The following is a 17010-nucleotide window of genomic DNA, read 5'->3' on the forward strand; positions in this document are numbered from 1 at the left end:
ATACCCAGAATCCTATATTAAATCTAATGCTCCTCCCTATTTGTGTGAAAATTACATATAAGAAACCTTCCAAGCTTTTGAAATTATTAAATACCCTTTTTCGTTTCTTATTTACTTTTTTTTTTTTTTTATGGTAAAAGTAAACCCTTCTTTTATTTTCCTTCCACGAGCAGCCATGAGCCACCAGACCGGACCAGACCGGCCACCACCTCTTAGGGCCCTTAAATAGGCTCCGACCTCCTCGGCCAAATGCCTTTCTATGTCTTCCATTTCCACTTTGGCAGTTTCTTCTAAGACTTCCAACTTAACTAGGGAGAAGACTAAGAACTTCATTTTCTTTCCTCTTCGAGAATTCAAACTGATGCCATTAGAAATCCCCCCCCCCCCCCCCCTCTCCCTCTATTCTTCTCTAGCAGTCTCCTCTTTTCTTTTCACAAATCCCAATTAAGCTCTCGTCCCTGGCCATCAATAAGGACTGAAGGCAGTTCTGAGGAAGAAGGATCTGTTCCCATGTATTCGGGCCTGACAGCGTCCCCCTGTGATCTTTCATATGGGGTAATGAAATGACCATCTGCCCCTCCCTTGGATGCTCGTGTGCATATTCCCATGGGTCCCTATACTGGCGCAAGACCCACCCAATAGGATAGCAAACCCCTTCCTAAATGGACATTCCAATTTTGATTTTAAGAAATATAATATTTTGGATTAACCAATCGGTCTCAGTTTAACCAGATAGACCGATCAATTGAATAGACCGAAACCCAACCAATTAGCCAAAAAATAAACGAAAAAGAACGACTAAACCTACCAATTAATGACCGATTAACCCAAACTGAATAAAGACTGAAAAATTGACTGACCGTTTATTAACCGGTCTCGATTTTAGCTCTGAGAACGATTATATACTCGATCGATTTCGATATTTGGTTTAAATGTGCAGGACCGATTAGGGCCGACCAAAACTGATCCGATTTTATTTATTTGTTTAATTTTTTTAAAAGTAAGGTAGAGTAGAAATTCAATAAGAAAAAAGAGAGATAGATATATACAACAGTGTCAAGGCAATTAAAGGGTTTGTATGTTTTCAAAATATACATATCTTGGTAGCCTAGGGAAGGAGAGATTGTCCAAATTAATGGGCAAAGGCTAGAAGGTAGCTAGGTAAAGGAATTTGAAAAAAAAAGCATAGTTGATAGAAATAAGGGAAAATTACATGATTAGCTACTTTTGGGTTTTCATTTACAAAACTGTCCACTCTATGTTTGAGTTAACAAAAATAGACAAAAACAAGTGCTCGCTTGATAACCTTATGGGTGTTTTTGTTCTGGTTATGTGCTGAGAAACAGCAAAACAGTTTTTTCATTTTTTGTGCTGAGAAACCGTTTTTGACCCGCTTGGTAAACTTGTTCTTGGAAACAAGCAAAAATTTTAAAAAAAAAATAAAAAAATAACAAAAGGATATGTTTGGCACACTTTTTCAATTTTATAAAAGAGCAAAGTGAAAGAATATAGGAGTTTTTATCGGGTACACTTTTCCAATTTTCAGCCAAGAAACGGCAGAACATATTGGACATGTTCTGTCAAAAGTCTTCCAGGGAATATAAATTTTGATTTATATTTTCAAAAACAGTCACAAAAAACACTTCGTTATCAAGCGATTTTTAAGTGTTTTTCCGTTTCTCAGAACGAAAAAACATCAAAAACTGTTTCTCGTAAAGTTACAAAACTAGACAAAACAGTGACTCTCCTTCCTTCCTCGGCAGTTCCCCTTTGAAAAAATCTCTTTTTTTTTCCTCTGTTACTTGGGGTAGTAGAGAATGGCGGTGGCTGGGACAAGGATAGGGTTGCAGGGAACGAAGGATGCCTGGGCGAAAAGGCAATGATAGGGGTAAAAATGTCTAAAAATGTAAATGTGGGAGGGAGAGACACTATTTTAACCAGTTTTGTAAACCTTAACTTGTTTTTGTCTATTTTTGTTAATTCAAACATAGGATGGACAGTTTTTATAAATGAAAACTCAAAAATAGCTAATCATGTAATTTTCCCTAGAAATAATTCAAATCAAATGTGGATAAATGAGTCACTTTCAACTTCAACATATGGGTTTAGTCAGAGACATCATGAAGGAAGGAGAGATGTGTCAAACAATGGATAACCACCAGGTGGACCCAACAACCATCACATTAACAGTACTTGATAGCATTCCCCTTATGGATGGATGGACCACTTATTAATAATAATGTAAAACAAATGGATAATCATCTATCCTTTTTAAGTAAAGGTCAATTGTATTATCTTTTTTTGGTGAAAGATCAATTTTATTATCTGTTGTTCTTATCTATATTTTTGAGTTTACGGTTCATATATAAGAAGGGAAAAAGTTCTCTGTCCGGAGTGTGGCCTACGCCAACACTCCCATGAGTTTATCTCTCTCCTCTCATATGAAAAGACACTTCTGCCCCCTTGTTTTAAGGGGGAGAGAGATAGACACATGGGAGTGCTGGTGTAGGGCCACACTCCTGACGAGAACTTTTTCCCTTCTTATATATGAACCGTAAACTCAAAATATAGATAAGAACATGAGATAATAAAATTGATCTTTCACCAAAAAAGATAATACAATTGACGCAATCTTAGGGTGTGTTTGGAATGTATTCTTGAATACATTTTAGGTTGATTTCGAATTTTTTGAATGATTATCATCGGAGAATGCAAAATCGACCTAGCATGCATACCAAATGTAGCTTTAGTCTTCAACAACCCATGATCTTAAACATCTGAACCCACTATTTATTTAACGTATATTTATCATTTCATTTTTTCAACTTAAACATTTTGTGGGTTCATGGGTACCCTACTTATTAGTTCTTACATAACTCTAGTATATATTTTTGTTAAGGAGAATGAACTATATAACTATACTTTGAAATAAGTGACTGTTGTTTACCCAAACAAAGAAATAAGGACTTGTTGGTTTGACGGACAAAAACAAGAGTGGGAACTATGTATAATGGAGTAACCCACCCAACAGGCAAGAGAATTAAAGGAAAGGATGAAAATTTGTTTTTTGTGGGTCCCACATTAATAAAATAATCAATTCTCTCCCTTTTCCCCCACAAAAGTCTATCTAAATGGGTGGGATTTTGGAGAGAGATGAAGTTGAAAAAATATGACTGCGACGATAACATGGGTTTTAGTGTTTTATGAAAAACTTACCTTATTTTCCCACCCTGCTTTTCTCCGCCAAACAAATAGCCCCTTTGTGTTTGGAATCGTATGATAAACATTTGGAAATTAAGTTTGCATTTGATATGATTTCTTAGAATGTATTATCAAACTAGAATGCATTCTTAGAATAAATATCAAACACAATATTAAGTTTACTAATATTGAATGGGCTTTTCTCCGCCAAACAAATAGCCCCTTTGTGTTTGGAATCGTATGATAAACATTTGGAAATTAAGTTTGCATTTGATATGATTTCTTAGAATGTATTATCAAACTAGAATGCATTCTTAGAATAAATACCAAACACAATATTAAGTTTACTAATATTGAATGGGTAAAGCTGTTTGTAGCCGAGGTTTTCGTTTGTAACCTAACTTTTGTACCCTTTGTCAGATGGGTATCAGTTCTTGGTATGTGGGGATAAAAATGTCATTTTAGTTGGCATGTAGCTTGCTGTCACCAAAAACTAAGAATTACAACTTTAATCGTCCATGGAGGGTAATAAAGTCATTAAATTAGAAACATGGTCAGGCAGAGCTTCCCAGGGATCCCTGAGCCTGCAACTCTCTCCCCTTCTTAGGCAATTCGACGACATTAGAGACTCGTTTAGGGAGGGCAACGCTAATTTCTCTCTCAGCTCAGCTCACTGGGTTGAAGTTGGGAAGAGCAGACCCAAGATTCATCAACTATTTCAGCAATAATAGAAAGTACCGTTAGCAGGTTGTGAATGTTTAGTCTTCGGATTGTCAAATGCACTCTGCTCTTCTGCTCTCCTGCTATTAAAGGGAACATGGGCGATTATAACTCACAAACGATGAACGACAGCCGGAGACAAAGAAGAGGAAAAGCTGGAGTGAGCAGGATGAAATTGTGAAGGGATTAATGTAAATTTACCAAAATACCCTCTCAACTGAGACTATTACCTTTATTTGGGGAGGAAACAAGGGGTCTTGTGAATTTACATATTCAGACTCTTTAAATAGTTGACACATCATTCTATTCTATAAGGATAGAAAAAGTCTGATTACAAATTCTGTTTGTTGTAACCTTCTTGGTTACAAACAGATGCACCCATACTGAATTAGTAATTATTTGACACATTTAATCACATATAGAAATGCAGATATGGAATTACCCAAAAATAATTAAAAAAAAAGTTACATACATAACTTATAAGGTCACTCATCCCCTTCTACAACTAGACCATACACTTATGCAAATGCACAAAGTATTTGTTGGACTATAACCATCAAATCAAAATGGTGGGTGCCACCCACCATGTTAACATTTTTGTCACTACATGAAGGTATCTTAAATTTTTATTTAAAAAAAAAAAAATGAAGATATCTTAATAATGACTAATGGAAAGATCATTTTAATGTATAGTTGAAAAATCACTCGATCTAGTCACCTGAGTCGAGTCGAGTCGAGTCAGAAAACCTGATTTGTCAACTATACTTTAATGTTGATATTTGATTGACAAAGGTATAAGAGAATTTGGTAATCAATGTTAATTACAATTAGATTGAAATTTTAAATTATTACTCTTTTAGTATAATATCTTTTTTTTTTTTTAATGATGGTAGATTCTCTTATTTCATATATAAACTGTATTAATTATTGTATTAAATAACTTTCAGTTTTTTGAAAATCCTTTTTAATACCTATATTAAATATTGTATTAAATAACTTTTGAGAATAAGTCAAAGGGCAGTTAAAAGAAGGTTACGTCTTAGTTAACCACTTTGGTAACAAAAAGTTGTTTTCATAGTTAAATTACTAATATTCTTATGGGTTCCCTATTCTTATATGCTTATAGGGACACATCTTATAAGTGTATTTAGAACATGGGAAAAAGAAGGCTGCATAGCTTATCTGCTAGAGCCTTCCTATACCTATTTTTCGCCTTCCCTCCTATAAAATGACATATTTGTCCCTATTGTGGGAGGAGAGAGATAGACACAATGAAGCACTAAAGTATACTACACAGTTTGGTTGCATTCTTTCTCCTTTGCTAAATATAACTTTCTTTTGATTGTCTTTGTCTTATTCCCAAATATTCATTAAGTTGAGGTTAAGATACAGTTCTCAAAATAATTTAAAAGTAATTTACCATCATGCCATTCTCAAGAATTGTCAGTATCTCACACATTCGTTTCAAGAACACATATGCAATGATAAGATTGGCTTTTATTAAAAGAAAACATGAGTTATTATACTAGAAGAACAAAACAAAAAAAAAAAGATATTATTTGACAACTTAAGGGGGCGTCAATAAGAAAGTCTCATACATCTAACAATATAAATTAAGTTTCTTATAGTATGTTGTAAATTAATTTATTAAATACAAATTTATAGTTGTCAAAGAAAACTTAATCATACAACAACAACTCAGCCATATCCCAACTAATTCAATGGGGTTAGCTGCATAGATCATTGCCCTCCATTCAGCTCTATTCAAGGTCATACTTAATACAAGGCCTAAGCTGTGCATGTTTTTCCTCACCACTTCTCCTAGGATCATTTTAGGTCTGTCCCTGGCTCTATTAATTCCTTTAATATGAATCAAATCACTCTTCTGTACTAGAGGCTATGCTACTTCAAACGATTTTTTCATACTTTATCATGCATCAAAGCTACTCCCAAATTAGCTCTAATATGATCATTTCTTATTTTATCCTTCCTAATGTGCCATTCATCTATCTCAATATCCTCATTTCCGCTACACTGAATTTAACTATATGATGGTTCTTAACCGCCCAATATTGTACACCATATATTATTGGTGGTCAAAAGATTCTTAATCTCTTCACTTCATTCATTCTATTTTAATTCCATGTGAAACATTATCCTCTATATTACCTTCTTATATTTATGATTAAGTTTAGATTCCTAAACAATCATTTTGCAGAAACTCTCTCTTATCAATTTTCACCACTTCATTATTCGTCCTAGAGTAATTAAAATTACACACCATATACTTCGCCTAGTTTCTACTTATCTTAAAACCTTATGATTCCAAGGTTGATCGATCTCCATAACTCCAATTTGATGTTAATCTTTGTTTTGCCTCATCCACCAAAACATTATCATCAGCAAAAAAACATACACCAAGGACTCTTAGCTTGAATTTCTCTGGTTAAATCATCTATGATAAACGTAAACAAATAAAAGAAATATTGCATCGTAAATTTTAACTAAGGTCGAATGAAATATATGTAAACTGATGTGATTTATATTGCCACATCAATCAACTGTTCCTTACCAGTTGAGTTGGAGGAGTATGCAGATCAGGTATCCATCTCTCCCTATGCCTGAGAGAACAAGGAATCAAAAGTGTCATACTCATTGTCGTCGTTGCAATTACCATCATCTTATAAAGTTGAACAAATACACTAGTTGCCGATCCTAATGAGGGTAAGTTCCATTATCCTTTACTTCGGTATAATTTTGGCTTACATGTATAAAGTCTATTCAAGAAGTAGTTGCAACCTTAAGCAATAAAATTAATACTTTTTTTTTAATTTTTAACAATGGGATATAATATTCTATTATACAGAGGCAAAAGTTTTTCTTCACGCATGAAATTACAATAAAAACGTAGATTATAAAATTAGCAAGTCAAGCTCGCCAACCACAATGTTTGGTCCCAACTCATTGAATAAATATATATATATATATATATATATATATATAAAATACCAGTGGTAAATATTTTGTTTATATTGTATAATTGTTCTCAAGATAGTTTAATGTAAGTGCTCTTTCGTTTTCCCTTCCCTTAAAAAAAAAAAAAAAACAAAAAAGAACATTAACAATTACTTGGGAATATTAATAAAAAACAATGGAATCAAGTTGCTTTATCTACAAGGGATTTTCTTGAACACTCCATAATGTGTCAAATAATGTTTTGTTGCCATCAAAATGTTGAATTGATAAAAAGCAGTGGAATAAAGTTGCCTTATCAGCATGGAATTTTCTTATTGACACCCCATAAGGTGTCAAATAATGTTTTATTGGCAACAAAATGGTGAATTAAGAAGTTGTAATTTTAATTTCCTTTATCTTATTCTTACAAGTGATTTATTCTAATATTTCGCGTAAAAGTAAAAAAAGGTTTTCAAAAAGTAAAAGTTATATATTTAATGTAATATTTATGTGAAACGACAGGATTTACCCTCATTGGGGGAAATAGTGTGTTATCTTAAAGTCCAAAAAATATAATTACAACTTATTATTTTATTTCTACCAAAAAAAAAAAAAACTTATTATTTTATTGGTAAACTATGTTTATAACATCTTATTTTACCATTTTGGTTAGTTTTCCCTATATAAGCCATATTATAAGGAAAATAGAAGGTTGCCAAGTTGTGTGGCTCCCATAACCAGACACAGGAAGGACAAAAGTATCGCCTCGCCCATATGAAATGAAAATCCCACCCATGTTGGATGTCCTCGCGTGCACTCTCATTCGCCCTGCAATGCAGGGGTCATGCAGTCTAGCAACGATTCCCCTCCCATATTATAAATACATTATGGGAACAAAGATCTCTAATTGATGTGTTTTCTATGCCTTCTCATAGGGTACCGTGAGATGATGCCTCTACCCTCTGGGTAGATACCCAGGCGTGCTCACCCATTGGCCTAGACGCTTGTGTAAAGGCTATGCGATCAAGTAGAGATCTCTTGCCCATCTTTTGGTAGCTCAAAAAGGAAAAAGAAAAAAAATAAAATAAAAATAAAGCTAATATGTCATAATTGGGAACTAGGTTTTCTGACTCGTCTTGCCTTTCAAAAGACTTGGTGACTTGGCCCCGTCAAACCTAGTCAGAGTGAGTCATGTATTTTTTATTTTTAAATTAATGTACAATGACTCAGCCAGAGCCTTAGTTTGTTCCTTGTTTAAGGGTTTTTTGTCAATAATTTATGGATTTGCCATTTTGCCTAAGATAATAAGATAATGACTGCTGGGGATGGTTTCGTAATTTCCCCTTTTAATTTTATTATTAATTAAGAGTGATAACTACTGTAGTCTATATAAAGTGAACAGTTCGTGGCGATATGAACAGTGCTTGAGTTGTTGTTGTGTCTATATAAGGACGCGCGCACTCTGTAACGTTTTATCAGTCGCCAGCTCGCCATTAAACCTCGTAACGTGTTTGGTGGGTGGGGTTCGATACTGATAGAGATGGGATTCGGAAGCGTGGAACCCTCGTCGGTAATGTACGATTTCCTGGAAAAATCCGGCGGTTGTGCCGTTATTGATGGTGGCCTTGCAACGGAGCTCGAACGACATGGCGCTGACCTCAACGATCCTCTCTGGAGCGCTAAATGCCTCTTAAGTTCCCCTGAACTCATCCGAAGGGTAATAATCATCTCTTGATTTCTCTTTCCCCCCGTTCATTTCTATGTGTGAGAAGGTTTTTTGTTTTTTTAACTTGATTCATGATCCTTGACAGACCCATTTTGCTGTTTTTCTCTTTTTATGATGTTTCTCGTCTTCTTTTTCGTGCAGGAGAAAGAGCCCTTTTTGTATTGTTCGAATATTACGTTTTTATGTTCTAGTTGTTTATGTGGAAAGAAGTCATATTATGTGAATGCGTGTTGTGAGTAGAGGCGAAGGAACCGTATACTTGCATCATTTCATGGCCTGTTGCTCACAAATTGTTTAAACTCCGGCAAAGTTGCTATTAGTTACGGATCGAATTTGATGTACTTTATTAGAGTTATATGTTGGAGACCTTCCTTAAAGAAGTGACACAGCTAATTTTCCTCAAAAGTACAAACCTAGGCTTATTTGTTTGGCTGCTTTTCCTTGCTAATTTATTCATTTCATTTGCTTTTTCTCTAGTTTTATATACCTTAGCGGAGCCAGTTGAACCAGAGGTTACTAATATGAGTTTAGAGCTATTTAGGAACTATAAAATCCGGACAATAACATGAACATGGTGTCTAGTTCGATCCTACTCAGTTTGAGTTACCTCTGATGTTTTTTAGGCACATTTGTTGGTTGGGTTTTTATTGGTGGAGGGTGAAATTTTGAAGTTTCCAAATTGTAGAATATTTTCTGTTTCTACATTTTATTATTAGCTTACTCTCTGTTTTGTTCTGTTTTTTTTTTTTTTTTTCCGGGTTAATAATCAAAAGTCCTGTTGTAACTTTTTCTGCTCTCTCTTAATGGAACAGGTACACCTAGATTACCTTGAAGCTGGTGCAGATATTATAATCACAGCCTCTTACCAGGTACTTGGATTGTCTCCCTTTGTTACTGATATTACCCAATAATCATGTTTTAGAGTAGTGTTGAAGTTGAAAGAAGAGGATTTGCACATGTGGCAGGCTACCATTCAGGGCTTTGAGACTAAAGGCTTGTCAACGGAAGCAAGTGAAGCTTTGCTACAGAGGAGTGTCAAAATTGCGCTGGATGCACGCAATATCTATTATGAGAGATGTAAAGATTGTATAACTAATGATGCTGGAAATGAAAAAATTTTTAAAACACGTCCGATCTTAGTTGCAGCATCTGTAGGAAGCTATGGTGCTTATTTAGCTGATGGATCTGAGTACAGGTGGGTTTTTATTGAAGGGAGTTGCCTAAGATAAGTCTATGTATTAGTTTGCAGCTTGACAAAGTCCTATTTCCCAAGAGTTGGTTATAAAGAAGTTTGCTCCATCAATAAGATTAAAGATGCCCCCCCCCCCCCCCATGAATATATAAATGTTTATTTGTTCTTTAATTTTGTATTTTTAACGTAATATAGATGCCCCATGTTCGCAAGCCTTGGCGCAATAGTTAAGTTGTGCTTCTTCGCATCAAGATTTGTTGATGGGCACTGTTGTGGAAGAAGTAGCACTAAACTGGTTTAATATCAAGGGCTCCATTTTTTTTTCAAAAAGTGGAAAGAATATATAATATTAAGGGTCCATAAGAATTATATTGGGTTTTAAGAATCCTTATTTTCGTTGGTATTCATTGAGTTATAGGTCTTAACCCCATACAAGCTTGACCCATAAGACATGGTGAGGTGTATATTTTTTTCCTCCTTTTCATTGGGCAACTTGTTTTCTTTTTCTCTCTCTTGAGGAAAAAAAATCACTAAGATTATGGTAGCTTAGTTGGCCTTAGTTGGCTGCTTTATTTCTTCTTTTTGACTGTAGGGCTACTTGTACTGGACACAAGTAATCTCTCTGAACTTCTACTTGGGTTGAGCATCTCAAGCGGGGCAGCTCAGAACTTTTTATTAAAATTGGGTGGCTTAGTTGGGAGCTTTATTTCTTCTTTGTGACTGTAGGGCTACTTGTGCTGGACACAAGTAATCTCTCTGAACTGCTAATTGGGTTGAGCATCTCAAGTGGGGCAGCTCAGAACTTTTTATGTTAATTGGGTAGCTTTTTCTTATTCAATTTTTTAATGATGATTCTTCTTGCTCCTTTTTGTGTCATGTTTCAGTGGGGAATATGGAGATGCAGTTAACATAGAAACTTTGAAAGATTTTCACAGGAGAAGAGTTCAGGTTTTGGCTGGTTCAGGTGCTGATCTAATTGCATTTGAAACAACTCCGAATAAGCTAGAAGCTCAGGTATTCCTAAAATGCTTGTTGACTTGTGATAACTTGGTTCATCTATTTATACTTGGGCAAAGACTTGAAATGTATTATGCACATAAGGTTTATCATTGTCACTCTATCTCATACTATGACTGACTGACAAGCTCAATGAAATGAACTGTCTGATAAATTGTAACCCATCTGATGGGGCATAGGCTCAGATTCACTAATCTGAATATTGTAATCTAGACCCAAATTTTGGATGGCCAAAGTAAGTCAGATCAACATTTAAAGGAAATGTTAATGTATAAGGTTCTTTAGTCCTCTTTTTCTGCACTTTGACTGCCTACTTTAGAGTTGCCAATTATTCGGTGGAAAATTTTAAGTTATGGGAGTAAATTGAGATTGATGAGTATCTGAAGGGGGGAAATATTTTGAAATCGACCGGATCTAGATGATTTTTGTGGTTGCACCTATCTTAGTTTGGTCTGATCTTTTTCTTTGGATTTGGCTTGGTGATGCAGGCTTATGCTCAGCTTCTTGAGGAAGAAGACATTAATATTCCTGCATGGTTTTCTTTTAATTCCAAAGATGGTGTCAATGTGGTTAGTGGAGATTCTTGGCATGACTGTGTCTCAATTGCTGATTCATGTGAGAAAGTTGTTGCTGTTGGAATCAACTGTACCCCTCCTCGATTTATTCACGGACTCGTTTTATCTGCCAAAAAGGTACAATCCTCCAAAGAGGGGTTCTATATTGAGTTTTTTAAGATTAAGAATTTTACAACATTTTTTGGTGCTCATTTAGCACTGCATGCCTCATCCAAGCAAACTCAGCACTCTCATTGACGCCTCTTGTTATGTGCCACTTTTGCTTTGCCGTGTTGAAACCACTTTTAACTAGTGTCAAACATTAATATATATATATATATCATCTGAAGCTTAAAAAGGTCTAATGATCCTCGAGAGAAATGGTGGTCTAATTGTACTAATGATATTGTGCAGCAAGTGCCCCCCTCTCCTCTCGAAAAGCAGAACCATCCAGAAGAAGAGTTGTGTTAGCACTAGAAAATCTTCGGCTACACTTGGGTAGACCCTTGCAATCCCTAGGTCATTGTGACTAAAATGATAGCTTATGCACTGTCCAATGAAAATAAGTACAATTGTGGCTCATGTGAAATCCAACATGAAGATGAACATGATTCTTAGACTGCTTCAGCAAGTAAATTTGAAAATTATATTTTGATATTTATATATGCCTTGCTTTAAAGAAATTGGGTCATGAGAAAATATTCCTAACACATGACAATACGAAAGCATATCCAGCGAATGCACAAGCGTGGAGAGCCTGAAATCACCTATAAGTTGTTAAAAATTGATTATTCCCTCTTGGTAAAATGTCTTGTTTTTAAAAATTCTATTTGTTTTCCTGGTTGATCGTGCAGGTAACAACTAAACCAATACTTATTTATCCAAACAGTGGTGAGACATATGATGCTGATCGTAAGGATTGGGTGGTAAGTTTTCTTGTCTACTCTCTTTTTATTGATTTCAATTTATGAGTTGCTTCCAGTGCCAGACAAAAAAAATTGTCTAGTTAATCACTGCTTTTTATATCATCCATCTGAAGCAGTGAAAATGATTGTCATACTGAGAACTTATTCGGATGGTTTGGGGGTTCATAATTTGATTCTTCTAAGATGTATATCCTAAAGAACCTGTGTGGTTACATTTTCATGCCCTGGAAACTCCTTCTGGTCTTGTACCTCCTAAAAGGAAAGGTGTACCTCCTAAAAGGAAAGGGGAGGGGGGCGGGGGGGAGGGAGATAACTATTGTTATTAAATGATGTAGATGTTTTCTGGTTTACACTTATTCATACAAGGGCCACCAAAATGTTTACAGATTTCTTTGTATCAGATATCAGAATCAAATTGGACCTTATAGCTAGTGTTTCCATCCAACCAATGAACTATCTAATTGCTACAACTGCAGCTCAAGTGCAAAATTCAAATCGTCAAGATGTCGAAGCTTCCATTTTTCATGGATTAATAGGGAGTACCCAGTGCACAAGGCTCCCGCCACTACGGGGTATGGGAAGCATCATAATGTACGGAGCCATATCTCCTCTTTGCTGAGAGGCTTTTTCCCGACTTGAACCTGCGACCTAGTGGTCGCATTGGAGCAACCTTGCAGTTGCGCCGAGGTCCACCCTCATGTTTTCATGGATTAACACATGCACCTGATTGATGCATGCTCAACCAAAGAACTATGTAATTATGGTTAATGATTGTCATCTTGTACATACTGTTAGTCACCAAGTGCACCATTCTCTTCATGGATTAACACATGCATCTTATTTTAGAGGACAGAACTTTGATTTTTCATGGACAGGGATGTCTACACCACTTAGGAAAAGCAGTCTCTTTTTCTATATGCCATATCATCTTTTTACCTCCATTTGTCAGTTATTTTAGTGTCTGGTTTTAAAGAGGGAAAAGTGTAATCAAAGATGTTCTTGAATTAATATGCGATGTTCATACCACTCTGGATGAACATTTTATGATCTCAGTTAAGGTTACAGGTTTTGAAATATTTCGCGAAACCGTGAAATTTTGTTGGTGGTTTCGAGGCCCAAATGACCCAATTAGGTCCTGAAACTTCTAAGAAACCCTATTTTAGGCTCTTTAAACATGGTAGAACCTTTAGATTGTTAGAGGGAAAAAAAACACAAAAAAAAAATGGTAGTTTGAATTCGAACCTTAGGGTGGCAGTATACGTTGTATCCTATTGTATGCATTTTCTAATATGGTTTATTGCACACAAAATTTAGTACTAGTATGCACATAATTCAATTAAATCAACTAAAATATGCATTAGGAATGAATAAACATAAATGAGACTCTGTGAAGTCGTAGATCGCATACGGTGTCGAACATGTAAAATAATTATTTTTTGCAAAAATCCATATTTGGAAAAAGTAATATGCCTTCAGCTTTGATACTTGCCCAAAACTTCACAAATGCAGCAAATTGTTGCTTTCAATGTGTTCTACTATTGCCCAATAACTTGTTCCACACTTGTATGAGAGTGCTTTGGTAAAAAATTACAAAAAAAAAAGTTTCTACAAACCTTAAGAGTCAAAACCAGCGAAACCAACCATATCATTGGAAATTATACTTTATATTAAAGGTCTGTATCATTTTGGTCGAACCACACATCGTTGAAATTTTGTCGAAACAGTAAAATTTCTATTGAAATCTTGCACTTTCTACATATCGCATGGAGTTTCATTTCGATACCTAACCAAAATATTTGGCGAAATTTCGATGAACATTTATCTCAGTTTGGTTCCAACATTCTTCCTGGCTTTTGTGAAGCAAGCAAAGTTAGCCCCATCCTCTTATTCTGCTGTTTTTATTTTTTATTTTTGGCAGGCATCCACTGGGGTTTCAAATGAAGATTTCATCTCATACGTTAGTAAGTGGCATGAGATTGGGGCTTCGCTCATTGGAGGCTGCTGCAGGACAACTCCAAATACCATCAGAGGCATAGCTAGAGCTCTCAACAAGGGATCTGCATTCAAAGCTTAATCTTACCAGATGTGGGGGCAAAGGGACCTGAAGAAAGAGAGAGAAAAGAAACGTTAAAACCAACCTGATGTGAAGAAGGGTTATCAGACACATTCCCATCTGTTATGGAATTACCAACTCTTTGTTGACGGCTCTAAGGGTTGGTACTCAAAGATATCATATGCTCTGTTATTTATCTTTGCAATTATCTGCAGTTTAGGCAATGGCGAGGGTATTCATCATGAGCATCAATCGGAGAAAAGCCATTGTGTGTTTCAATGGTTGTCTGTAATATAATAGATGGCTAACGCTTTTGAGTTGTAGTGTAATTTTCTTCCACCTGAAAATGTTGTGCCTATCTGAATATCATTGCTTTAAATTCCACCAGTTATTTCATTTCTGCAGCATGCATTTGTAGAAGATTTGCATAAAAGCTAGAGTTGGCACAGGAAGGGGTGATATCTTCCTTTTGGGACAATGGAAATGGCTCAACGGTTTTGGGCCTCCTCTACCTCTATCATAGTTGTCAAGGCGGCTTGGTTTTTTCCCTCCAAAACCTAGGATTTCCTACGGCTTTTACTTGGGCCACACTTCTAAATTTCAAGAACTGGCTCTTTTATTTATTGGATTGAGTTTTCCTTTCACCTATAGAATCTCTTCTTTTTTTTTTTTTTTTTGGGTAAAGTTCACCTACAGAATCTCTCTCTTCACTTCTGGGTTTTGGCACTTGGTGGGACTTTGGGAATAATGTCAAGGGTATTTCAGACATTAAAGGGTAAGTTGTCATGGCATCCCATGATGGGAATCTTTTCACCTACAGAAAAAGGCAAAATTTTAGCCGTATATTTACTTATTGGGAAAAGGTTGGGCACACTCCTTTGCTTGGTGCAAACTAGCTCTCAATGCGTCTTATCTCTCTCTCTTCACCCTCTGAAATGATTCTCTGCCTTGCCTCTCTCTCTCTCTCTCTCTCTCCAGTATGATGTCATGTTCCGTGCCATCACTGGTGTCACCAATAAAGTAGCGTAGTTTGTCTATCCTTCTCGCTTACTTATTTTTTATGGAATTAGCAAACAAGTAGATAAAATAAATAATCCAGTAGGGGTGGATTTTAATGAAGAGAGTGGGGATGTGGGGAGTGGGGGATGCACATGAATCTTCACATCGGCACTGTGGCAATCCTTTTTGCTTGTAATTAAAACGGTTTATATGTCTGAGAGTTCATTAATTGATCTGATCATTCGGATGATCGGATCCCTGGACTGCCTGGACATATTAGGCTATGGCTTGTACCAATTTTCATGGGTTACCCTAACACATTGGATTCTTTGATATCAAAAATCTTATAAAAAAAAAGAATTAGCGAGAAAGTTCTTTGTTCGGAGTGTGGCCTACCAGTACTCCCATGAGTCCATCTCTCTCCTCTTCATTTGAAGAGACACTTCTGTCCCTTATTGTGAAGAGGAGAGAGATAAACACATGGGAGTGCTAGTGTAGGCCACACTCCAGCAAAGAAAACTATTTCCCAAAAAATTAATATAGATCTCAACCATTTTTTATTTTTATTCAGTTAACATAAACTAATTGAGACTAAGGGATTACTAAATTTTTTCCTTAAAATTTTGAATAAAATACACGTACTCCTTAAATGCACCCAATATTCCTTGTACCCCTAAGTTTCTGATAAGTCCACGTACCACCCTTGCTTTAACCCATTAATGTCATTTAAGTCTACACCAGGTATTAAATGCTAAAAGATGACTAAACTATCCTTTCTTCTATTTTTTCTAAAATTTGAAAAGACCTAATTGCCGTGACTGATTTGTTAAAATTTGAAAAGACCAAAATGCCCTCATCTTCTCTAAATCATCATCATCTCTTACATACCCCCACCACCACCGCCGCCGCCACCACCACCACCACCACCACCACCCACCATTAACACCATCACCATTCGCCACACCTCACTGTCTCTCCTCCCCTCCTCTACTTCCTCCACCTCTCGTTGAGTTGGGAGCCGGAGCCGGAGCCGCAGCCACAGCATCGCTGATTGTAGTGAAGTTCCCACTCCCATCTTTAGCCATAACACCATCACCATCGCTGATTCTTTCTTTTTTTTCTTTCTGGTTTTTGGGAAAAGATGGGTAGAATATAATCCAATGGAGATTCTGGAGAGCGTGCGGGTTTGTATGGTGAAGGCTATTGACAAGGCGACAGCAGATGGACACAGCGTGGATAGTGGATTAAAAGCGATTGGCGTTACGAACTAGAAAGAGACGACGGTTGTCTGGAGTAAATCCACTGGTCTGCCTCTTTATAATGCTATTGTTTGGATGGATGTTCGAACCAGTTCTATCTGCAGGTTTGGCTTTTCTCGCTTGGGTTCTTCTGAAAGATACGTTTGCCCTTTCTCTTATGTTGGCATTTGTTTAATCAGATCTGGGTCTTGCTACTTTGGGATTTCAATTAAGCAAAAACCATATCTTCGATTTTATGATTGACATCTGGGTTTTGCTTCTTTGGGATTTTAAGCCAACACCATGTCTTTATTTTTACGAAGATTGAAATCTGGGTTTCGTAATTTTGGCAATTTTGATTTCATCTTTGATATCCCACAGGAGATTAGAGGAACAATTTCCAGGGGGGAGAGACCATTTCGTGGGGAC

At 36.1% G+C, this 17010-nt stretch overlaps 1 protein-coding gene across 1 annotated transcript; it reads left to right on the forward strand.

Moving 5' to 3' along the window:
- The first annotated feature begins 8391 nt into the window (after positions 1 to 8391).
- On the forward strand, positions 8392 to 14403 carry LOC122639546 (homocysteine S-methyltransferase 2-like). The gene is made up of 7 exons (XM_043832414.1): positions 8392 to 8593; positions 9415 to 9471; positions 9568 to 9797; positions 10679 to 10808; positions 11300 to 11503; positions 12220 to 12291; positions 14210 to 14403. Exons 1-7 carry the CDS (start codon positions 8417 to 8419, stop codon positions 14363 to 14365), a joined length of 1026 nt encoding a protein of 341 aa, XP_043688349.1. The 5' UTR covers positions 8392 to 8416; the 3' UTR covers positions 14366 to 14403.
- The last annotated feature ends 2607 nt before the right edge of the window (positions 14404 to 17010 follow it).

Source organism: Telopea speciosissima, chromosome 1 (genome assembly GCF_018873765.1).
Source record: "Telopea speciosissima isolate NSW1024214 ecotype Mountain lineage chromosome 1, Tspe_v1, whole genome shotgun sequence".
Taxonomy (NCBI): Eukaryota; Viridiplantae; Streptophyta; class Magnoliopsida; order Proteales; family Proteaceae; genus Telopea; species Telopea speciosissima.